General features: G+C 42.2%; 1 protein-coding gene and 1 non-coding gene across 2 annotated transcripts in view; both read right to left on the bottom strand.

Annotated features, from left to right (window-relative positions):
- MAST4 (microtubule associated serine/threonine kinase family member 4) overlaps positions 1–24623 on the bottom strand; it is a 532524-nt gene that overhangs the window by 18607 nt on the left and 489294 nt on the right. The window contains 12 exon segments of the mRNA XM_036019855.1: positions 74–196; positions 993–1222; positions 3494–3694; positions 7951–8177; positions 8530–8657; positions 10453–10565; positions 11168–11290; positions 16544–16645; positions 18685–18850; positions 19729–19861; positions 21242–21380; positions 23103–23311. Coding sequence (XP_035875748.1) covers positions 74–196; positions 993–1222; positions 3494–3694; positions 7951–8177; positions 8530–8657; positions 10453–10565; positions 11168–11290; positions 16544–16645; positions 18685–18850; positions 19729–19861; positions 21242–21380; positions 23103–23311 — 1894 coding nt within the window.
- LOC114513389 lies at positions 6547–6708 on the bottom strand. The gene has a single exon (XR_003685833.1). It is a non-coding gene; the product is annotated as a U1 spliceosomal RNA (small nuclear RNA).

Here is a 24623-nt window from a genome sequence, read left to right as displayed (position 1 = left end):
CATAGAATTTGTGGTACCAGCTCCTCTGGCTCCAGGCCTCATCTGTGTGGTCAGGACATAAAAGAGACAATACCTTTAGCAAGAGCTCTATGACTTCCGTGTGGACGAGGCCATGCACTGGTTCTCCATTGATGTGTGTGATCAGATCCCCCGCCTTCAGTCCTGCCTGGCATGCTGGACTTCCTTCTTCCACGTTCTAAAGTCCGAGAGGGGAGGATATATTTGTAAGCAAACAAATGGCAACCCTAATGCCTGCTGTTTCTAGTGGCAGCCCATTCTGAGTTAATTAGCAAATGACCCTAAGCTCCTAAGAGGAAATCAGAAGGGCATATTTACTTTTTTTTTCATTTTAGAGAAGGTAGCGAGACATCAGCTTGTTCCATGTACTTATGCATTTATTGCATGATTCGCGTATGTCCCCTGACCAGGGATCGAACCCACAGCCTTGCTGCATTGGGATGGCACTCTAACCAGCTGAGCCACCTGGCCAGGGCCTGGACCACCTTGAACACGCCCTCCCAGCCTCCCCTGCCCTCCTCACGCAGGGCCGACTCGCAAGGCCTGCGGTGTTGGCCCACGTTTACTATTTCTATTGTCATCATCCTAATACAGGATAATTCCTATGATTCCTCAAAACAAACAAACAAAAAATTCAGGTGATTTGAGAAGGTAGTTTTTTAAAAGAAAGCAAGTGAAAAAAAAAGACTCAAGAAGGATAGAAATAGGACCGTCTCTGACTCTTTCTACCAGCTTCAGGCAAAGAGTGAGCAATCAAATGTGAAACCGGGATGGAACCAAACAGCAAAAAAGGATCAGTTTTTGCTACATTCAATTTTACCATAGAGAGAAAGGGAAAGAGCACTAACAGAAAATGGAACGGGCCCCAAATGCCTGCTCCACAGAAAATACATTTGCTCTAAACTCTGTCTCAGCCAACTCATCCCTTTCCAAGTTTGGCGGGGGATAAAAAGCAGCGAGGATGAGAGGCTTACCCAAACGATGTGGTGCACTGTGTAGATGTCACTGTCGCCCACGTACACCCGGATGGCTCGGATGGTGAAACCGTAGTTCTTCCCCGAACTGTGGATGACCACGGGCTGATGGGGACTGGCAGAGGCCGCTGAGGAGTCTCGGCTGGGGGAGGAGTCCCGTGAAGAAGAAGGGTCCGAGGACAGGGAGTGAGGCGACATTGGACTTCCCAGGGGAGACACAGTGAGCATATCTGCAATACAGAAGCCAGTCGTCAGAACCGACCCCAGTCATGCCGGCATGCATGCAGCCAGCCCTCACTGCGTCAGCCCTGCTGGGGTCAGGAACATGGCGGCCAAATGAGTTCATTCAGGTCTAATAAAAAAATAAGGAAGAAATAATATAAAAATATTTCTATTGGTAAATGGTATGAATTTCAAAATAGAAGCCTGTCAAGGAAACTTCAAAAGTGTCTCTATTTTAATTAGCTTTCATTTAATAATCTGAAGTTATACTTCTTAGTTCTCTCTGCTAATTAAAACACACACAAAACTTAGCTACTATCAGGCTATGAGATTATTTAATGCATTTTATCTTAATTAAAGAAACCAACCATAGCCGCATGAATTTCGAGTCCACTCCCACATAGAACAGTGTATGGACTGTGGGAAAAGAGTCCCAGGCTCCAAATCGTGCCCTTAACAACTTTAACACCCACGACCAAAATAGAGTTTCAATTTACCAGCTGCTTTTTACATTACTATTGAACTACTGCTGATTTAAAAAATTGGACCAAGAAGGCTCTAAAATGGCACTTTCTTTATAAAAGAATCACTCCCTATTACTATGGTTACAAGTGATTCTCTTCATATATTAACTGCATTTCTAATAAGGTTTTTGAAAGGATAATGCTGGTGAAATACAGAAATTTTAAGAGGAACTCAGTTCACATTCCAGAATACCAATTCTTAACTTGGTTTTCCTTGTTTTATAAGCAAATACCTTTTAATCTGTCATTCGTATCAATGTTCCAGCTATGTTAATCTAAACAGCTTTTCACTGGTCGTGTGAAATTGTGTGTGTGCGTTTGAGAACAAGAGCAATCTACAAGAGATGCTGAGGTTTCAGTGTGAGCTCAGGCAGAGCCAGGTTCCGAAATGCCAGCACTGTGCAATCACCAGTGTGGTGAGCAGCCACGTGGCCACAGCAAGTGGAAAGTGTCCATATGCTCTTTAATAATGAGCTACATGTGTCACCATTCCTGCCCCATCCCTCTCCGACCTCATGTGGCATCTTAGTGCTCTTTTGCTGGCCACCTTCTTCTGTCTAATCAAGAGGCCAGGTGAAAAGCCATACACTGGTGGGCAAACGACTTCAAAGCATGCAAGCAAGAGGACAGGGTGGACACACAGATCCAAATTGCTGAAAAGCCAGGCCCTGGTTACCTTGTGATAGTTTTTCTCCCCAGACTGAATAACTGCCCCACTCTACCAAGGTGTGGGCTTTCTCACCAGCTTGCAAGATGGACTGAACCACAAGGTGCACTTACCTTCCCGATACAGCTGCCCTGGGGCCCTTGCCTTCGGGCAGGAACAGTCACTTACACTAGGGAGACGGGGTTTGTTTTATGGTGCTAAATAGGATGCCTCCTGGAAGCAGAATATGGCAGAGTGCTACCCCTAAATAAGCACTTGTTTATATCCAGTTTCCTTCTGTCCAAATTTGAAATTTCAAAAATGTAAACTATCCTTTTATAATGGTCTGGGTTCTTCCAAATGCAAATCATCTGCAATATAATTCAATGGCCAGTTCCATTCTAATGCTGTCACTTGAGCGATAAGCCACAACCACCACAAGGGTGTGTATTTCATCTCTGCCAGTGGCATTACTACAGACTTAGTGATGACTAGAGGCAAAACCAGGTTGTGGAAAAATACTGCGATTCAACAAAATCATAATTAAGCCCAGTTTTCTAATATAGGTCAGAAAATGACTTGACTACCAGTAGGAGGAAGCATAGCTCAACAGACAGGGCTGGGAAAACTTAAAATTCCAGTGCTGTGACTCTCTGCATCCCCAGAAATAAAAACTTATGTTTTCTGTGTCTATTTCCTCATTAATTAGATGAGAAAAACTATACTTAGCTTTCCAACGCAGATGTCATGAACAGCTCTGTAAGTATATAAACGATACACAGTGTAGGGAAGAAAAATTACTCAGGAGGGAAATATATCACTTCACTTTGAAGGGGGAGAAAAGAAAAGGAAAGAAAACAAAAGAAATACGGCTTTGTGGGAAGGAAGGCTGCCTCATCTCCTGATGCAGAAAGAAGCGAAAGGAAATGAGGCACATGAGCTCCCTGGGAGCTGGGGGTTCCTGCAGGGAAAAGCTCTGGAGAGCTGGGCGGGGACCCCTTCCTTGTTGCTTCAAGCAATCTTGGACCTCAACAAGCCTTCCAAACTGCAGAGGGGGACAGGCCACATGCACAAACCACACAGTTTCATGCAAGTAGATATCTCTCTACCTCCTGGGATCATGAGGGACAGGGCACTGGCAGAAAGGGACTTTGTGACTTTCCCCGAGATTTTCTTTTTTTCTGTGCTTTCTAAGCGCTGCCGAGCCATGTGAGAAGCGGGTTCACTGGATGGCTTTGAGGAGTTATCTGTACTGTCCACACACTCGCTCCGTCCATTTATCTGATCCAAGTGCTCTGAAAAACTGCCAACTGTTCAAAGAAGAAGGGATAAACACGTTCAAGAAAATGAGGGGGTAGGAGAGGCTGGTAAAGGGTAAGAGAGAGAAGGAAGGACAAACACTGGGAAACACACTCCCCCATGGCTCTTGATCCAACAGTGTCAGCAAACATCAAAAATACACGACTCATTTGAGAAAGTGACGTGTGGAGGAGGAAAGTTGAAAAAGGTGTCCATTCAGGTGTCTTCTACTTGTATACTAAGTCTGCTAATTTTCAATCAATGACTCCATTTGACTAGAGTAATCACTTTCTAGAATGTGTATTTTACAACACTTGTACAGACAACTCTCCCCCTACTCCACCATGCCATGAAGCAAACACCGTCTTATGAACAACATGACGGTCTATGGTGTACTACCCCCTGGCAACAACCCTCATCACTAGGAATGCTGTTAATATTGCTTTTTGATCTACAGACGTCATTTAATCACTCCATGTTGACATAAGCCTATGTCATCTCCTACCGTCTTCCTAGTACATGCCTCACACTAGGCTTAGGTATGTAACTTGCAGAAAAGTATCCAAAGTGTCCCCTTTGACTTGTCACACCTTTCACTCTAAGCTCCTTGTACATTCCACAGGACAAGACAAAGGGTGGTACTGGCTAGTCACTCAGCGGCTCACTACATCTCCCTGGCTTTAATCTACACAGTGTGTCATTACATACTCATCTGCCCTAAAGATACTGGACCAGTGAGAGGACTATCCCTTCCCCTCCAAGCCAGCCCTGCCTTATTTTTAATGTTAACTTTTAATGTAAACTGGAAGTTATTTTTTTTTTGTTAAAAAATTAGGACTTCCTTCAGCAGAGGATCATAAGAGAATATACCCACGTGGGAGGATGCAGAAACGAAGTCACTGATGTTGGCTGGTGCCGCACAGTCCCAAAGTAGAAAGTTCTGAGCAGAAAACATGTTGAGTTCCCTGGAGAAAACCTGAATAGCCCCTGTTGGTTTCTACTACTCTTCCTTCCACAGGCTATCAGGGATTTTTTCTTTCTTCTTAAAACCACAGATACTAAATCTGTTCTTTCAAAAAAAATGCTTATTTCATTTTTTACTTCTAAATGCTGTAAGCCTGTACTTTATCATCTACACTATCATCACCATAAGATATATAATCTATACAGAGAATTTAATAGCATTATAAATGATCCTTTGAAAGACCAGCCAGCACATTTTAAAGTGCTGACCATATGACATTCTTTGCCTTGGAAAGAGTTAGGCTTAATTAGACTTAACTAACATTTCTGTCACACTGCTATACATGCACCACTCGGCTGCACGGCTGGAGCCTGGCCCTAGGTCATGGGAGGTGGCGCAGACTCCAGGCGGGGGTCCAAGCTCAGGGAAGCCTGTGATCTGGGAGAGAGGGGCTGGGCGCAGCGCAGCTCATGGCCATGTACTGTGCTGTGGGTGTGGGAATAGATTCACAGGCTTCCAAGTGACGCCTATCTGGCCTGCAAAGGAAGACAATCTTAAGGCAAATACCAACAACCTTTCTGTATGCCCAACTCAGTCTTGCTGAACAGCACACCTATTCCACTCATTCCAAAGAAAGATCTGTTGCTGAAGGACTTGATAAAAACTGCTTCGCAAATCAAAAATCTCACCTCAGAAACCTTAAGCTTACTTCTGGGTAAGTTACACATTCCCTTCTCCCTTCTAATTTGGTTTGGGTAAGATCACTGACAACTATAAAATGAGAAGCTGAATCTCTTTACAATGAATAATTTGTTGGATGCAATTGAGCACTGTGCCTAAGACTTCATGACGTTTACTCTTCCCTTTTTCAAATACAATTTAGTCGTGAAAAAAGAGAAGTGGGCATAAAGCTGTACTTCCCTGAATGCCAGGCTGTGAATGATAGTGTTCTCTTTTTCCACCTCTCCCCTGCCTCTGCCGTCTCATTCCGTAGCACTGCACATAAGCACACACTTCTTTCCTACCAGCGGTGGATAATGTCACCTTAATGTTCTGGAAATGTCAAGGGTTCTTTCTTTTTGATGGTGGAGCAATATAAAAATCAACAAATTTAATTTTACTACAGTCACGGCTTTCAGATTCCTTAATTACCCTTGGCTAGGAGCAAATCCGCACGTCTCCATTCTGCGCAGCCCCCGAGGTCTTTGGTTATTTTTAGTGAGCGTGTGGGGGAGCCAGAAAGAAAGGTGGTTTGAATCTATTAATCAAAATGCATGGCAGGACCTAGGCAGATTTTTTTTTTAATTATGAAAGTCATCTATCAAATGCTTGGACACCACCCCCCTCCCTTTACCTCCTACCTTTCTGACAGTGAGTAGGCTAAAGAGGCTAAGAGACCACCAAGAGTTCACCATATTAAGAATAAATTTTAAATGGAGGTAAATATATTTCATTTGAAGTAAGAAACTAAGAAACACATAGAGAACTTAGTAAATGGAAGTATAAAATACTGAGGTTTCTGCATTTGATTTGATTACCGAGGTGAACTAAAAATGGTCAGGGATCCAAGATTACTATGTTGCTTCTCCACTACTTCTACACTGCCAGTCTGTTGGCTTTATAGAGTTTGGCCAAGTGGAATGATCCTAATGGAGACAGAACTGAGGTGAAGAGAAAAAAGGAAAAAAAAAAAACAACACTAGTTTCCCCCATGATGAACTATAAGTATATGTGAAACTCCTCCAAAGAACCAGGCCTTCCTATTGAATTTACTGTGATGATGTTGGTTAACAAAGTTATATTGGATTCAGGTGTATGATTCTATAATTCATTATCTGTATATTACATTGTGTGTTCACCACCCCAAGTCAAGTCTCCTTGCTAGAAACTTTTTTCCCCCAGGGAAGAGCACCAACACAGTCCGCCACTACCATGAATGATGCAGCCGAGTTTCCCATGCTTGGGGAAACCGCAGGGGTCAGCACATCTGGAGTACAACCCATAAGCCTCGCCCCGAAAACTACGCTTGTGAGCGTGGCGTCTCCCCTGTCAGGTAAGTGTGAACCAAGCTGCTTAATGAGGCTCAAGTAAACCTGGCCTACGAAATTTGTTGTCTTAAAATGATTTTTAAAAGTTGTACACTATGAATATTTAGTTTAAAAAATGTTCATGAACCATCTTGGAATATTCATGGTTATCAATAACATATTGAATATGGCTTAAAGAAAACACTTATAGCAACCCTAAGCCATATCCCTGTTTTATTTTTTTAAAGCATAAATGCACATTGCTCTGTAGAAGGATTTATGCTGTGCATACAATTTTTATAAACCAAATAATATTTTAAATGCACTTTAAGGGCTTGCTCTGAGGGACGTGAAAGGCTGATGACCTAATGAGGACACCTCCATTATTAAGGGCCAGCAAGTATCTGTGATACATTGAGCATTTAAAAAAACCCATGAAGGCACCGTTCCTGTTCTCAGGAAGGTTACTTCACGCCAAAGTAACGTTACAAAATGTTCCCACAGAAAAGGCCCAAGCCCCTTGGCTGCCTCTCAAACAATCAAAGCTGTCTCAGGAGTTTCTTGCTCCAGGCACCCAGGGACCAGGAAGGGAACTTTGGTCCACACTGGACTTGTGTCACAGGCACAGAAAACACCAGTCTGAACTGTGCTGGTGTTTCTGACTCTCCCCTCAGTCCCAGATGGAAGGAAGATGTCTGCGAAAACCACAGTGGTAAGCGCCTTGCTGCACTCGCCGAGAGTCTAGTGTGGAGAGGTTATTACTATTTGGTTTGGTCCCTTTAACAAAAACCAACTGACGTCGACCACCTATTTCAACACAAGAGGGAAAACCGGCTTTCTGCTATACCTTACAGGTGATTTAAAACGTTTTTGAGGGGAATGTTGACCATACGACTATTTGATGTTGTCCCTTACTCCTAACTCTGAGTTAGCAGCAACTCCACAAGACACGCCTTCGCACCCACAACAGAGAACGTGTCCCCTTAGCGTGTTCCCACTGTCGCCACAGGATCCCACTGAAACCCAGCTGTGAAAGCTAAGGCGGGCTCTCGGGTCAACTTGAAGCGAGAATGGGTTTGCTGCATGGCCATGCACTCAGGAGGGGTCTGAGACATCTGATCTTAGTTTTTAGGAGCTCATCCCCCAAGCCCAAGAAGTTGGAGTCTAGTAGCATAAATACCATCATCCACACCTGGCTAGGCCAGCCCCAGGACTCAGCACCCACGGCCACTCCTGGGATCAAGTCTGGGTGGCAGGTACCACATCCAGGGCTTACCTGACAGGGTGGAGCTGCTGATGGTGCTGGCTGGGGTGGTGACCTCGGGCTCCTCCTGAGCACACTCAGCAGGAGGCAGGGCCGGCTTTTCTGGTTCCTCCCGGAGGTCTCCTGGGCAGGGAGTGGCTTCTGCCTCTGCTGAAACAGCCAGCTTGGGAAGCAGGCCAGAACCGAGTTTATGTCTGTTGCTTTCAGTATCGGAAGAGTTGGATGTGGATAACTGTTGCCTTAATGGAATGCAAAAACAAAGTCATGTGTACATACATACCAGGAAACTGCTCAGGGTGAATTTTGTAAGAAACCATGCAAAAATGGAACTTAGTTAAGCTTGACCAAGACGCATCTAGTGCAGTGGTTCTTTAAGCGTGGTGTGCAGACCCACAGATCAGCGTCGCCTGGGAACTGGGCAGAGAGTCACACTCTCAGCCCCCATCCCAGATCTGAGGATCAGACACCCTGAGGATGGCCTCGCATCCTGTGTTTTTACGGGCCCTCCTGGAGACTCGGATGAGCACTCAGGTTTAAGAACCACTGCTCCAAGAGTTCCTGTTTATACTTCTAAACAGGCATTTCACATACATTTCGGAATATTCCGAACTCCAGCTCAATGTCTCCGTGGATGGCAGAGTTGTGCTTTTGGTTTTGTCTGCGGGGTCTTCCTTCTCCTCTCCTGGGTTCTGAGTTATAGGATCTCTGCTGCTGAACACCTGGAATGCAAAAAGTCGGTGCTTGTTGATATCTTCCTGGAGGCGTCTGTCAGGGAAAACATCCAAATCTTGGGAGAAAAGCCTGACAGTATGACTAAGGTTTGAACTGGGACTGAGTCCAGAAGGTACTTTCCAATGTTGTGTACTTGAGTCCTGAAATGAGTGGTCAATGTATAATTTTTTTTTCTTTTGGAGTGGGAAGCTAGGTACTCTTCTCTCTCTCTCCATATCTTGTAATGAACTTGGTAACTGCAAACAAAATCTATAGTGGTGTTGGGGTTTCTAGGCCTGGGGATCAATGCACATCTTAGATTACTTTTTAACCATGAAGTCAGTCAGAAAAAGAAAGTCAGAAAAAGATTTAATGGCCACCGGTTAGCGGTGGGAAGGAGAAAATGAACTAGAACTGAGTGCAAAGAGAAGAATAAATTACCTGTTTCAGATGTGCGTGTGGCGGGGCGGGGACAGGGAAGGAGGTGACCTGCAGTCCATATTTAGTTGTGAGTCAGAGGCATCGGTTTGGCTTATAAATTACACACACACACACACACAGAGGCAGCTTTGTACATTGATACTGGGATTTCTGAAGGGCTCTGCTGCCCCACAGGCAAGATGGAAGGGGGACCAAGAAGCTGAGAGCCCAGCCCAGGAAGCATTTCCTACAGCCCGACCCAGCCTTTTGCGGCTCTCAGGAATATGGCCCTCAGACCACCTGAATCTACTGGGGTTGGCAGGAAACTAGCTGAAGAACACGAGGCAGCATGGAGGAAACAGAGTTTAGGGGCCAGCGTTTCTAGGCCAGACCACAGGTGCTGGGGAAAACCAGCACTTGGTGACGTCCACACTCAGGCCCTGGCTCCGGGGCACATGCCACCACGCCCTCCAGGGAAATCCCTACCTCCTCACGTCCCTTCTATAAACAGGGAGAGCGGTGCTGGCCAGTTTGCACATGCATCCTAGGTAGTCACTCAGAGAAAGGTACAGTTAACACTATAGAAGAGCCAAACAGCAATCATGGGAAGTGCCATGGCAACAGCAAGTGCGTAGCTACTGAAAATGGCCAAGGGAGGCAGGGTACCTTCAAGGTTCATCTCCACCTTCCCAGGGCCCCGCTGCCCTGTCTCATGAACACCAGTTTTCTTTGTTTTGATTGTTTGTTTTCATCTTACCACTATGAGTGAAAAAGCAGCATCTTTCTCAAACATCAATTTTATTATTTTCTACCATGCCCAAAATTCTAGCTTCACTTCCTACTGCCTCTTTAATATAACTTACATTTTCTATTATTGGCTTCCAGACTTCCAAATTCCACAATCAACTATGCCCAATGGTCTGAGCTTATGTCAAGGCCTGAGCCTGGTTCCTTGTGTTGGAATCCACATAATACTAGGAGAAGGCTCTGCACACACTGAGCCTGACATTCTTCCTTATACCATGAAAGAAACCGGGGGAGGTGCTTCTGCAGCCTGGGCATGCAGGGCAAAGGCAGCATATATGTAGCTGTAATGTACTCCAAAGATACAGGAGTAGCAAGTCTGTGTCTCCAAGAAAAAATATAGGACTCTATAGAAGATAACACAGAGAAGTATCCTCCTGAGGGGTAGGGACTCTGGATTATCAAGATGTAGGGCCACCTTTCCTAAACAAGAAGGAATTTTAAGTACAGGGATCCCAAGCTCCAAAATACTGTAGGTGGTTTTTATAATTGTGTCCAGCTGTTTAGGGGTACCAACCACCTGGCCAGTGGCAGAGGCCCTCAGAGAGCCCCCATATGTCTAGGTCATATTTCACTTACCTTTGAGAACCTATGTGAACATGAGGAAAACTGCCTTATTTCCACGTTAAAGTCTTCATCATTGGTGTCATCTTCTTCCTCAGTCTCCATATGATGATATTTCTCTGACCGAGCTACAGAGAAGTGTTTGGGAACAGTTCCAATTACTCAGAATTTCAGTTTTTAATTTCATTATTTTAATTATTAGTTTCTGTTATCAGAGCAACATTATGATTAAGAACTCATAGGTTCTAGCCCTGGCTGCAGTGGCTCAGTGGATTGAATACCAGACTGTGAAACAAAGGGTCACAAGTTCAATTCCCAGTCAGAGCCTATGCCTGGGTTGCAGGCCAGGTCCCCAGTAGTGGATGCATGAGAGGCAACCACACATTGATGTTTCTCTCCCTCTCTTCCTCCTTCCCTTCCCCTCTCTCTAAAAATAAAGAAAAATCTTGCGTGGGCTGGGAAATCTTGCGTGGGATTCCTAGCCAGGGTACATTCCTGGGTTGCAGGCCATAACCCCCAGCAACCGCACATTGATGTTTCTCTCTCCCTCTCCCCCCCCCCCCTCTCTCTCTCTCTCTCCCTCCCTCCCTCCCCTCTCTATAAATAAATAAATAAATAAAATCTTAAAAAAAATCTTTAAAAAAAAACAACTCATAGGTTCTAGACTGGAAGATTCTATGAAAGGTAGACATAATTTTCTGCAATGTTTTATGTCAGATAATGCACGTACTATCAAAATAACTTGTGTCATCTTCGGATTCCAGTTGGGGAATAAATTCTGCCTTCTGTCTCAGCAAACTGTTCCAGTCCAAAGAACGGAAGAATCGGTGCTGTTTGACTTCGTATGCACCACCTGGGCACCAGGTAGAGGGGTGGTGAGAACAGAGGGAAAAATGTTAAACTATCCTCCAAGTAAAGGTAAACAATCGTCTTTTATGAACCCAATAAATCAACAGAAATAACGATGTCATGGACATCTTACTTTTTCATTCTACAAGTGAAAAAAACCCAAATTTCTCCCATAATTTATCAGCCGATTTGATTTTGCTAAAGGCAGTTGCTATGACACAGTGCTTCACTGTTCATTTTTCCAGGGCTTCTTCCATTTTTCAGAGGTTAATGATGTGGCCCCTTAAAATCCCATTATGCAAAACCTGGGGCCATGGACGCAGTGAGCTGGTCCAAAGCACACTTGCTCATTATAGACCCAAAGGAATCTAAGGCGGCCAAATTCCGTTTACAGAAATATTTCCCCTGGAGGTTGGGCTAATAAAGACGTTTTTCCTAAATAGTATATAGTGGTTACCACTCAATGTTATTGGATTGCTCATTAACATAGGTAGGAATTAGATTCTGTGGATTACAGATTCTTAACTAAGACATGGTTAACCTGTGACATTTATAATGTATGGAATAAAAAATCAGTCACGAAGTTTTAGGCTTCTTTCTGCCAACTCAGCACAATAGTACAATTCAGTGATATAACATTTTTAATTCAGTTCATGGTTTTAAAGAGTGATATTTCACTATGCCCCATGTAAAGAGAAGAAGGTGCACATTCTAAAATCCAGGCCACAGCCCGGACACAAACGCACACACTGTTGATAAGGGAGATATGGCAGAATCAACCCTGAAAAACCACCAGAAGAGACAGCTTTCTCCCAAGACTAATACCAGGTTCTAATCAGCCTCCCTGCCAGGAGATGCCCCTCCAGGTGTGATATAAATGCCTCTTTAATGCAGTTGTGACCCATGCTTCCCATCCTGTCCTCAGCAGGCCGCAAAGGGAATAGAATGAGAAATGGAAGCTGAATGAAAAATGGGCGTGGAGCTTGGAGTGAGGAAGCTGTCTGTGTGGTTTGAGTGTGGCTCTGTTCCCAGCAGTCTCCTCCAGCAAACGGCACAGGTCAGAGCTCTAAAACCAGCCAGGGGAAACTCGAGTTCTGAAAACAATGAAGTAGAGAGAAAAGGGCAGAGGAGAAAAGTCACCCCTGGAAAGGGACAATAGATTCTTCGCTACAAAGCATCTGATTAGAACCTTCATCCGGGATCCTACCCAGGCACTCTGCGTGTTCACAGCACAACTCTGAAGTCTGACACTGGTGACGATGGCTTCAAGTGACAGTATTAGCAGCTGTCATTTGAAGGCTGACAAGTATTGCACTGGATGCTAGAAGCGCTATGTTTCCTTTAATAAATCATTGAAAGTAACCCACAGAGTAGGCATTATTGATTCCATTTTTGGGTGGGGAAAGAAGAATAAGCAACAGAGCATACTGGACCCTGATACCCCAGCAAGTAAGGTTCAGAGGGCCAAGCGAGGTCTGTCTAAAAATGCTTACATCCATCAAGGCGTAATGCCATACACCTTATGAGGGAGAGCATTTTTTTTTACTTCAGATCCTACCCCACCATCTTCCTTGTGCTGATTTGCAGAAGGACTTGCAGCTGCCAATACTGGAGAATTGAGCCGACCAACCAACTCCTGAGGCCATTCACCTGGTGCTTTTGCACAGCCTGACTCCCATCCAGTCCAATCAGTGTCCCCAAACGCAGCTGCCAGTGACTTCTAGCATTCTTAGAGAAGTTAAAGGGCTTAAATATTTATCTATCCAACTCGCCTGTTGTGTCAATGACACTGAGGTCCAAAGAGTTGAGCTGCAATGACCATCATTTCAGTGGTCATTTCAGTGGCTGCTCACAGGGCCACATCCAGTGGCAGGTCTGATAGTCTGAGGTCACTTAGCTTGACCCAGAAAAGCACAGTTAGAGCCACAGGCTAAACAGTACTTCTGAACCACATCCAGAGTGCCTGGTTCTTCACTTCCCTGCCTGCCACCCTTTGAAACACAAGTTGGTGCAACTGTATGACAAATGGGTCCTCTCCAAGGAGTCCCAGCCAACTGCTGACCCAGCTCCCATTTCTCACATTTTGGCATTTGTGCCCCACTAAGAAAAGGTTGCTTTTCACCGGGTCTTGTTTCTCATGCACCTCTGCAAAGATGGGAACAAAAAAATTAAAAGGACACACTGGAAGAAAATGATCTGTGGGCTAAACTGCTAGTGCAAAAAAGGACGATAGCATCATGAACCAAATGCAAATCACCAGACACACAAACCATATAAATGACAGCTTGTGTAAGAATTCACTGGGTAGAGAGGGAAAACTGATTACTCTTTGAGCTCCAATTATGTACTAGGTTAATGTACTAGACACCCTGACAAACCTGTTTGCACTTAGTCCTCACAATAACTCTGTGAGGTATATAATGTGCCCACTTTTACAGTTTAAACAACTGAGACTCAGAACAACGAAGAAGGTACTCCAGCCCATGGTGAAAAGTACACGGTACAGGTGTGGAAGTCAGTCACGTCTGAGCAGCTCTAAGGTCCAACGAGCCAGGCTGCCACTCAATACTCTGCAAGTTGAAAAGTCCAGTTCAAGTACAACAAGTTCCCAAATTGCAAGTTATGCTTTGGCACTAATGTTCTCCCTTGAGTTTTTTCTCTCCTTTCATGGAAGTTTCTTAAACATCCATTATGTTCTTCACACTCCTTTTCTCAGCCTCTCTAGTCTCTCGGGCAACTGTGCATTCGCACATTTTCACGGTGCATTATTTTGCTGCTAAATATGCATTAAATCCAAAATGCTGTCATTGGAAGCAGCACGGCAGGCCTGTGGGACTCTCAGCCTCATTCTGAGCCCTCTGGGACCTGTCACGTTGGCCCTGCCTGTTTGGCAAGCACTTCTTGACCACGCTAAGAGCTCGGGCAGGGTTTTTCAAATGTCTCTTCTGAGCTTGAACTACATATTTGTTTCTCAAACTGTCAAACCTGAAAAGACCGAAAGTAGCAGTCAAGGAGAAAATGTCCAGACAGATGACTTGCAGCACATAACATAAGCATGAATGTGCTGACCATCGCCATGGCCCTATCTCACTAAATCAAGCCCATCAGGAATCCAAGTATTCTTAGAGGAAGGAAACGGGCAGCACGGTAAGGGGGAAAACTCTCCAAACTGACACATGAACACAGAAGAGAAAAAGATGCTTTAGAAATGGTGGGCTGATTCCAATATAATTTTAGTCATACCTGAGGACAACACTTCTCTAGGACAGTCGGTTTGGACATGTAAATAGATCCCTGTACTGTTGCAGGGCAAGCTTAAGATGCCACTGCTTCTTGTATTTGGCTCAAGTGAGTAAAAATCACTCCTCAAAACTCTACCCCATAGAGCCTTGACACCTGTTCTTTGACAGCTACTCTTAGGTGTTGAACCATAAAGCAAATCTGTCTGCAGTCATAGAAGGCAGGAAGTAACAAGTTTGCTAGTCACTTCAGAGAAGGGGAAAACCATTTAGAGAGAAACATAAAGTGGTCTGTTCAAAGAGTTCAATTGCCTCAAAGGTAGGGGTACCGCCACCTTTTCTTTACCTCACCTGTCCAAAGGGGAAAATGTGACATGATACCTGCAGAAAATTAAAATGACAATACCACCAGTGGCAGTGTCATGCCTGATTCTAAGAGCCAGAGTGGGTGACCTTTCCTCCTCACATGATCCTAGGGGGTGGTGCTGCCACGTGCTGCATTTCACAGAGGAGGACACAAGGCACAGAAAGGGAAATAACTCGCTGTGGTCACACAGCTGAGATTTACACTCAATCTGACTCTGACGTCTGGGCCCTTACTTTCTGCTGATACTGTCTTTTCTAGTTCAAGGCACACTCATCCACTGAAAAAGGCAAAGAGGCACATGGGACTCCAGTAAGAGGCTCAACTCCAAACAGTTTTCCCAATTAAGCCTTGATTTTTAAACTCTGATTCTCTAAATCAAAGTCTGTAAGATTTTTTTGGTCAAGAGCCAAACAGTAAATATCTTAGGCTTTGTGGGCCACACAGTTTGCCACGACTACTCAGCTTAGCATGAAGGCAGCCACAGACAATATGTGAACACATGGTATTGCTGTGTTTCAATAAATCTTTATTTACAAAACAAAGATTTGGCCCATGGGTCTTAATGCATCATCATCAACTCCAGCAGCATAGCATTCCATACTTAAACAAGAGCAGAACTCTGCAACTAGAGCAGCCGTGGACAAATGTGGAGAACAATGTAAGATAAATATTTGGAGCTGTTGCAAATGGTTTTTGTCTAGGATAAAAGGAGAGCCTCATTTCTTCCATATATTCTGATGTTTCAATTAAAATGAAGTAGAATGAAACAGCTCAGTAAACAACCCATCACCATTACTGATGGAAACTGAATACTGTCTACAGTGTGTGTGTTGTAGGTTTATATTTAATATTTAGTCCCATCTGTATAAATCCACATTGTGGGGCAGGCTGGAACTCTTATCTTGGGATCTCTAAGTCTGTCTATTCAGAATACAAGGAAGGAAAGGAAAAGAAGAAGCAGAAATAAAAAACCAATAGCAGAACTGTCAGGAAAAATAGTCAGCAACTAACAAATCTATTATCTCCTTACTCCTAAAAGTCAACAGTTTCTGTCCTCTCTCTCGGGCCTTGGTGCTGGTCACCATGATGTGACAGCGGCAGTGGGCTTCCACCCGGGCACTCATGTCTAGTGACTGGTTCAAGAACTGATAACCCATCTCAAAACCTGTAGACAGTAACATACTGGGTCAAATCCTTCCGGGAATATCAATGGAAAAAAAAAACCACAACCACCTCCAAACAAAAAAGTTCCACATTTCTAATCCTCTGTTTCAAATTATTTAAGATGCACGCTTTTCAGGACAGAAGAGTTATATGGCCCTTGAGGTTTTCTTCCAGATAAATTTTATTTACTGAAACAAATTAATAATTTCTGCTTTGCAAAACAAAACAAACAAAAATAATCCAAACCCACAACAACAAAAAGAACAAAAACAAACAAATAACACCACCCAATGTTCCTAGTATGCGTGCTGCTCTGAACCAGAAAAAACATCCAAAATACTATTGTTATGATTTGTGGTCATGTTCTACATCAATTAACAAATGTTTCCTAAGCCAAAAAAAAAAAAAAAGACAAACACAAACCTCTGAGTGTCCTACACAGACATCATTTCTTGCACATTAGCAAAAGTAAAGCACGTGCTCTAACCTGTCCCCAGTCTCTCCAGAGGATTCTGCCGGAGAAGCAAGGTGATCAGGTCCTGAGCATCGGGTGGTGGTGCCTCATCCTTTTCAGGCCAGTTGATCTCATCTAGGAGGAAGGGAAGTGGTTGACAACTTTATTGCTCAAATGATGGTCCATGTCCTGATACCACGGCCATCCCTGGGAGCTGGTTAGAAATGCAGACTTTAGGCCCCAATCAGAAAATACATTTTAACAGGATCTTCAGTTGATTCCTGGGCTCACGCAAGTTTTACAAGCACTGTTTCACAAGACATGAATAGCATGGCCTTAAACAAGGCAGGGAGAGACTATTTCAATAAGCGGTATCTATCATTTGCCTTTTTGACTCATTTTTCTTTGGCAGAGTTGGCTCTGAACAAATTGATCTTTCTAGTTACTAAAAGGACGTGACATAGTGGAAATTCTAGACATCTGTATTTTAGGTGGTCACCCATCCAGGGATCAGCTGAATAAGGCTTTCTCTATTTTCCTCAGTCATAGAGTTTTGCAGCTCCAAAAAGCAAAAAGTAATTTTGTAAAAAATAGCTATTTCTAGCCCTGACTGGTGTGGCTCAGTGTGTTGGGTGTTGTCCCACAAAGCGAAAGGTTGCTGGTTCAATTCCCAGTCAGGGCACATGCCTGGGCTGCAGGTTCCGTCCTCAGCCAGGGCACATAGAGAAGACGCCCCACTGATGTTCCTCTCTCACATCAATGTTTCTCTCCCTCTCTTTCTCCCTCCCATCCCCTCTCACTAAAAATAAATAAAATCTTTTTAAAAAGTCATTTCTAGAGACAAAGGAAAGGTCAAAATGCTAATCCTGAAGAAAAAAAACCAACAAAGTAATCATACTAATGGAAGTCTTTAAAATCTGTCATAAATATTAGAATATGTTCTACATTCTGAAGGAGTTTGCCTGAAGATAGGTGTGCATGCTTGTGTGTATGGAAATGCAATAAAAACATGAATTATTTCTGTGTGCGCCTGCCTCTAGCTTCCTCTCCTGCACTTTAAATCTGATTTGGAAAGTAAAACATGAATATGCATCTGAGCCGTAAGGCACTGAGAACAAAGCCAGCATTTGCTGCTTGTGTTAATTAAACAGTTGATTCCTCTTGCCATTTAGGTCTTGGCATATCAGAAAACAGCCTAGTTATAAATCCATAAACAGCTCAGATATTGTATAAAAGGGTTATTCACTGCAGGCAACTCACAAATCTATTTTGTTAAAGTTTACAAATATGTCTGACTTGCAAAGTCAGTGACAGAAAATAATGCTGTGGTTAGAGGGCTCCAGAATGAATTTTCCCTACTTCCACTGCTGATCCCATAAGCACAGCCCAGGATGGACGAGAAATAGGTGATGGAGATATCAGTAATCACTGACCAACTCTGAGACAGGAAGGCCTTTTTGATCTATGCTTAGGGGAAATCTATAAAAACAGCAGGTAGAGTAGTAATAGAGGCTATTTAATTATCATCTCGCTTTGCCACAAGCTACATAACAATAGTTAGGGTCAGCTTGCAGGTTAAGATCTAAAGGTTATTGAATTTTAAATGAAAGATGAACAGCTGTTAAAAAAATAACATTACACCATAACAACTACCAATGAAATCATTAACAATCTGTGGATTAAATTTGCTTCCTTCCCACTGTCATTATTTATTATTTGGAAGACATTTGTTTTAGGATTATACTTTTCTTAATTTCTTCATTGTGCCTTTAGCCATTTTTCCATTTATGTAAATGTTACCCACATTAACCTTCTCTTCCCTGGTGCAACTTTGCTATTATGGAAAGGAAGGCTGGACGGCAATGAACTCATTTGCAAGTCCCACATTGATTTGTTTTACAGAAAAAGCACAGCATAAAAATTGGTTATATTGCCAGTACACTTCCAAATTCCATGTTAACAAAACTTCCTCAGATCAATTTTCAACCCATATTGCTCTCTTGGTATTGTGCAAGTCAGTTATGCGCTATGATGAGTGAGTTCTTTTAATTTGTTGGCTAAACTGTTTGATAAAGGTTAACATTTCAGCAGTAAATACGGCGATAACTTCATGAAATTACATTAAATAGCTGCTTCCCAACAGTGGCTTAAAGATAATTCCTGATGATATTTACCACTGATGACTTGTCCAAATAGCTCTTCTGGAGTGTCCCCAAAGAATGGCACGCATCCAACCAGAAATTCATAGAGGATAATCCCCATGGCCCACCAGTCCACGGGCTTCCCGTAGCCCTGCCTCAGAATCACTTCTGGTGCGATGTATTCAGGCGTGCCACACACCTAAAAGATGATTGCAATAGTAGGATAATTGCAATATTAGACATAAATTAAAATGAGCAAGAAGGCTAAACATCAATTATCTTGCCTAGAGTGCACCTGCTCAACCACATGCAACCACATGGACAAAGAATTTAAGAACAGCGAGTCTAAATCAGTATCCCAGCTACTAAAGGCCGTTAATTATATAAATACCAAAGAAAGGAAGTTTAAAATTCTACTCTAATGTCAAACTATTTGTGATGTGTCACTTCAAATCGATCACTTGACGCTGTTTGGTAGTTTTACTTATTTCACAGTATTAAAAACGTTTTGGTAATCCTTAAGTTTAAAATCGTGTCTTTTTTATCTGTCACTTTCAGAGATAGTTTTAGCATTTGTATGGCCCAAATATATTCACACCCTGGCTACTTCATAAAAGCATGACAGTTGAGATGTGTTTACCTTAAGTAACCTCACAGTGAACAGATTGTGGGCACATGGTAATGAGGCATGCTTAAAGGGAAATGGGCCATGGCTCGGATTTTAGCACCCGTGATGGTACAATGCATCATGAGTTTCTCGAGTACTCTACTGAGACTCCTGAATTCCTTACAAAAACAGTTTTCCATTTGTCTCTCTCACACTCTCACTTGTGTGCAATTAGGTCGTTTGTCTTGCTAATAGACCATAATATTAGGGGAGGAATGTGGAGGAACGGACAGTTCAGGGAAGCCCAGGGAGAAAAATGGAGGCAATTTGCACTTTATTAAATGTAAGGCTTACACAGACATCTAAACCCCAGTACTAATGTGAAGATGGCCTGCACAAGTCAATCTGAAATTCACTGGCAATATCGTACTCGGTATTTCTCTATACAACCGAACAGCACGCAAGCTTACCTGTTTGTCTAGGAATTCTCGAGCATCCTTCTCAATATGACCCTCGTAAAGATTGGTAGTCATGCTCATTAGTCCCACCTTGGATAATCCAAAATCTGTCAGCTTTATGTGCCCCATGGAGGTGACCAACAAACTATGAAGCAGAAGGATATATATTACAACGCTCACTGTGAATTTCATTCTCAGGTGTTTTTTCTTTCTTTCTTTCTTTTTTTTTTTAGCTCTCTCCCTCTTCTCTTGTCAACTGTAAAACTATTTAGTATATAGGTGTCAGCTCTATTAGAAACCCAGCCAGGGAAGAGAGAAAGTCACATGAAGATGTCAAATACTTCCATCTGGCAGCTGAGTGTAATTCACAAGGGAGGGCCAGCGACCGGGCCCAGCTAGTCTGGGCTGAAGCAGCCACATACAATGTCATCTACAAGCTGAAACTCTTAGAAAAATTCCAGTGGGGCACTCTGACATCTATTTTCAGAATAAGAGAACAGAAGAGAAAGGGCTACTGATAATATAGCATGTCACACATCAGGAACTAAGATAAGCAACCCATCTGTGACTCAAATGAGACATAAGAAACTTGGACAGGAAAATGTAGAATTATTTAAGATTTCAACTTTTGGCTTGAATTTAAATTTCCACTCATTAAGGACAAAACCTACATTTCTTCTACATACAACAAATTCACATTTGACAGCTTTATAAACTTACAATTTTTAAAAAATTTTCATTTTAGGGGAAAAATCAAACTTTTAATTTATTAAAAATTAAAGGAATAAACAGTTGGGGGAAAGGCATTGAAAAGCAATATGTTAAAATTTTATTAGTTGTCTTTACTTGATAATATTGTATATTACCAAAAATATTTAAAGAAAAATATTTTTCGTACTTCCCAAATTTTCTGGAATGAACTTGAGTTAACCTTATCATACAATTTGCTGTACTCATAAAAGGTACACATATTAACATGTAACCCATTTAGAGGCTTTTCAAATTAGTAGAGGAAGCATGAAACATTGAATAAGCAGTGTCAAGATGAATAGCTAGTCATTTGGAGAAAAATCATCTATCTGTATCTCAAATCAGATACCATAATGACCTCTACATAGACTGAAATTTTTTTAATTAAATTATGAGTAAAATAGAATATAATATCAAGCACATCATTTTTCAGAAGGGACGGATTACCTAAGTATAGTACCAAATGCAGAAACCATCCAGAACTGGTGTCAGTTTATGTAGCTATTCAAGAGCTTACATAACAAAGAGTTTTGAAAAAATTAACTAACCTTGGCTTTATTATCATCCCTTTTTTTCATTTCCTATAAGCTATTATTATAAGCATCACAGTCTTTAAAGGGTTACCATATATAGTATTAAAATAACTCATTTGGGCACACTATGGGAAGATTTTAAAATGTGCACAACAGTATTAAAAGAAAATAGTTTTATAGACCTAAGAAAACTTCTATTATATTCTGTAAAAAGGAAAGACAGGTTTCATCAGTGTACGTACTTGTCTGGTTTCAAATCCCTGTGCACAATTCCGTAATTATGCAGATATTCCAAGGCCAGGACTGTCTCAGCGAAGTACATCCTGGCCATATCAACAGGGAGAGGACCCATGTTCTTCATTAAGGTCGCACAGTCACCCCCTGTAAAACACACAAAAAAGATGGAGCAGGTATAGCATCAGCTTGGACTGAAGACGACCATCGGTTTTGACTGCAGAATTTCAAAGCAGAATGGCCTTTACCCACAGACATAGCATATCATACTCTTAAGTGGAGACTGAGTATTAAGTAATCATGTGGTGTGCAGAAAATCTAGATTTTGTCCTTAATTTAAGAAGCAGCATTCAGAAGAGAGCAAGTTTGGTTCTGATGTAGAACTGAAATTTGAAAAACTGCTAGCATAATTTTAGCAACATGGTGAGAATTTAGAATCAGGCTGCCTGAGTTCAAATCCTAGCCTCTGGCTGTTACAGGTGGGGAGATCTTAGGGAAACTCATCTTGGTTCTTTCATCATTAATATCAGGATAATAATAGTGCCATTCCTCTTAGGATTATTATGAAGATTAATGAGGTAATTTATGCAAAGATTTAAGGATACTGCCAAGACACATTAAACACATGATAAATGTCGATTGTGAAAATAACCACAACAAAGGTTAATAAAGCAAAGTACTGGCGTGGTGAAAAGAACAACTGCCTGGTGTAAATCAGGCAAATAGGCATTTGTCTTACATCTACCACTAAATATCTAGTGAGTCTCCCCTTCTTGGGTGTCAGTTCACTCATCTGCAAAATACATAGGTTGAACTAAATGATATTTAGTGTTTGTTTCAGTTTTATAGTTTTGAGATTCTGTTCAAACAATTACAAGAGTTTAAAATAGATGCTTTAAAAATTGTTTTGGCCCTTGCTGATCAATTCATTTTATTGACTGTTTAGGTCAACAAGTTGCAGACACTCAAAAATTCAAAAATTTCATGTAAAATTGATGAAAATAAGATTGTTTGGAACACCTAAGAGGTAGACCACAAACAAACAAAAAAAGACTACATTTTCTTGAATCATTTAAATATCTCCTTTCCCCAACTCATTTTTAATTTCCTACCATAAACCACAAAGGATATACCCTTGTTTTTGAAAGTACATTTATTAAAAGCTGGGGATAGTGAAACAAGGAAAGGCTTAGGACAGAAGAAGCAAGAGGAGAGCCCAGGCAGGGCTGCTCTGGCTCACTGAGAAATAAAGGCACAGTGACAGAAGTGAGCCAAGGTGGGGCTGCTGTCAGCTCACTGGGAAGTCAGAGAAAAGGGGCCTTGGAGGCAGGTTCAAGGGGTTAGCCCAGGATGAGCTGCCACTGCCCATTGCTCCCCTGGTTGCAAATCTCCTGGGAACCTTTAGAGTTTAGAAGATGCCTGCCCGTTGGGGAAGAGGAGGCAGAAGGGAAAGGTGTGGGTGTGCTCCTAGGAGGGAGAGTGCTGAAAGGATATACTTTTAATTCATTCTTTCAGAGTAATCGATTGTAATGAATGTTTCTATGATGTGTGATAAAAATAAGTAAGAAAAATCCCATCACCTATATTCTAAGTTTAATGACCAATTGAGAGAAGATAATTAGAACTGAATGCTATTTTAAAAGGAAACCAACAACCTTTTCCCAAATAGCACTAATTTCCCCTTTGTTATAGTAGAGCAGGCTCTTTCCAAGCAATTATCACAATGGCTGGGAATACAGCCATCTCACTGCCTGGCTTCAGTTTCTAGGTGGATACATCACGCTGCACTATACAGACAGCTTCAGCTGCACAAATGAGCAAGGAGTTTCTGGGTACAGGTGTCATGTTCTCTGTCCCAGACTGATTTACCTTCCACATATTCCATGACCATGCACAGGTGGCGCCTTGTTTCAAAGGAGCAGTACATGCTAACCACAAAGGGGTTCTCTGCAAAAGTCAGGATATCCCGTTCCACAAAGGCCTGCTGGATCTGGTTTCGGAGGATGAGGTTCTGCTTATTAATCTTCTTCATGGCAAACCTCTGCCGGGATTCCTTGTGCCGAACAAAGTAGACTGCCCTGAAAAGGAGCACAGGAGTTGGGCTTCACAGGAAGAGAGGGTGCTTCTGGGTACAGTAAACCATGTGATCATCAACTTTCTTTATGTTTGTACGTGAGCTGGAATCCAACTCACACAGCTATGCTGGCAACTATAAACACCCTGTTCCAGGCCAAAATCCTTCAGCTAGATTAATTTTGTAAAAAATTGTTTCAGTGAAAGTCACAGGTCATACATAAGGTATCAAATCCATCTTCATTCCTGAAGGAAGAAAATGGACAGTCTCTAGAATGGGCTATTTCTAATAGTTATCTGATGTTCTCAGCTTTTCCACAAACAAAACAAAATCCAACATATAAGTCAGAACAGGAAAGAATAAAAAATGCACACATATAATGAGAGCAAAATCCTTTCTAACATTAGATATATTTTAGACATTTTTCTCCATTGACTAAAGCAAATATTTTCCAAATGATAACCTTGGGATTTGCAAAAGGACCAAAGCTTCTTAGAGTAGCTGGCTTCCAACTTGAGAGTAATTATTACCCATGATATTTCCAGATAAATGAGAAATGTGGAATAGGTTATATGAGGCTGTCCCACAACGAAGAATAGTATATTTCCTCACTACAAACTTTGGCATGAGTAACACCTGTGCTTGGTTCAACAGGAAATGCATTTCCCAACACAAAAGTGGGTTGATAACACACTGACTTCTGCACCATCCAATCCACAGCCAGGTGTCAGGCAACTTTATTGCAAAATGAGTAGGCTGTGCTGAACCTCTGCTGAAGGCCTCACCTAAAAAGGAGAGACTGGTTTACCTTCCACAGATTCTGTGACCACACACTGGACTCCCTGAGGATTTGACTGATATGGAGAAAAGGAATAATTAGGAGGATGAGCCTTAAAACTCTACCAGGAATTGATGAGCAACAAGGAAAGTATCTTGGACTGGCTCCTTTTCTCGTTAGTTACTCCTCACTTGCCATTATTGTGGAAGAATTCTCTGGTTAGGCAACGCTCAGATAAGGAACAATTTACCTAAGGAGCCATCAGTTCTTAGAATTGTGTAATAGGTTACATGAGGCTGCCCTACGACAAATACAATGATAAAATAAGTAGTAATTTACCTAAAAAGCAATCAATTACAGTGAGATAGATCCAATGGTCTGCCTCCTAAAACAAGAGGTTATCTGATGTGAGATGCATTTTCCACTCTTTATTTTCATTGTTCTTGAAATGAATATAGGGGGACTAAGATGCCCTGTATTCCCAATGAACCAATACATAAGGGTGGTCCACGCACATTAATCTTAAGTATATTCAATC

The sequence above is a fragment of the Phyllostomus discolor genome, chromosome 3, assembly GCF_004126475.2.
Source record: "Phyllostomus discolor isolate MPI-MPIP mPhyDis1 chromosome 3, mPhyDis1.pri.v3, whole genome shotgun sequence".
NCBI classification, from domain to species: Eukaryota; Metazoa; Chordata; class Mammalia; order Chiroptera; family Phyllostomidae; genus Phyllostomus; species Phyllostomus discolor.
Note: the sequence above shows the minus strand (reverse complement) of the source record. Positions and strands in the feature narration are given on the sequence as shown.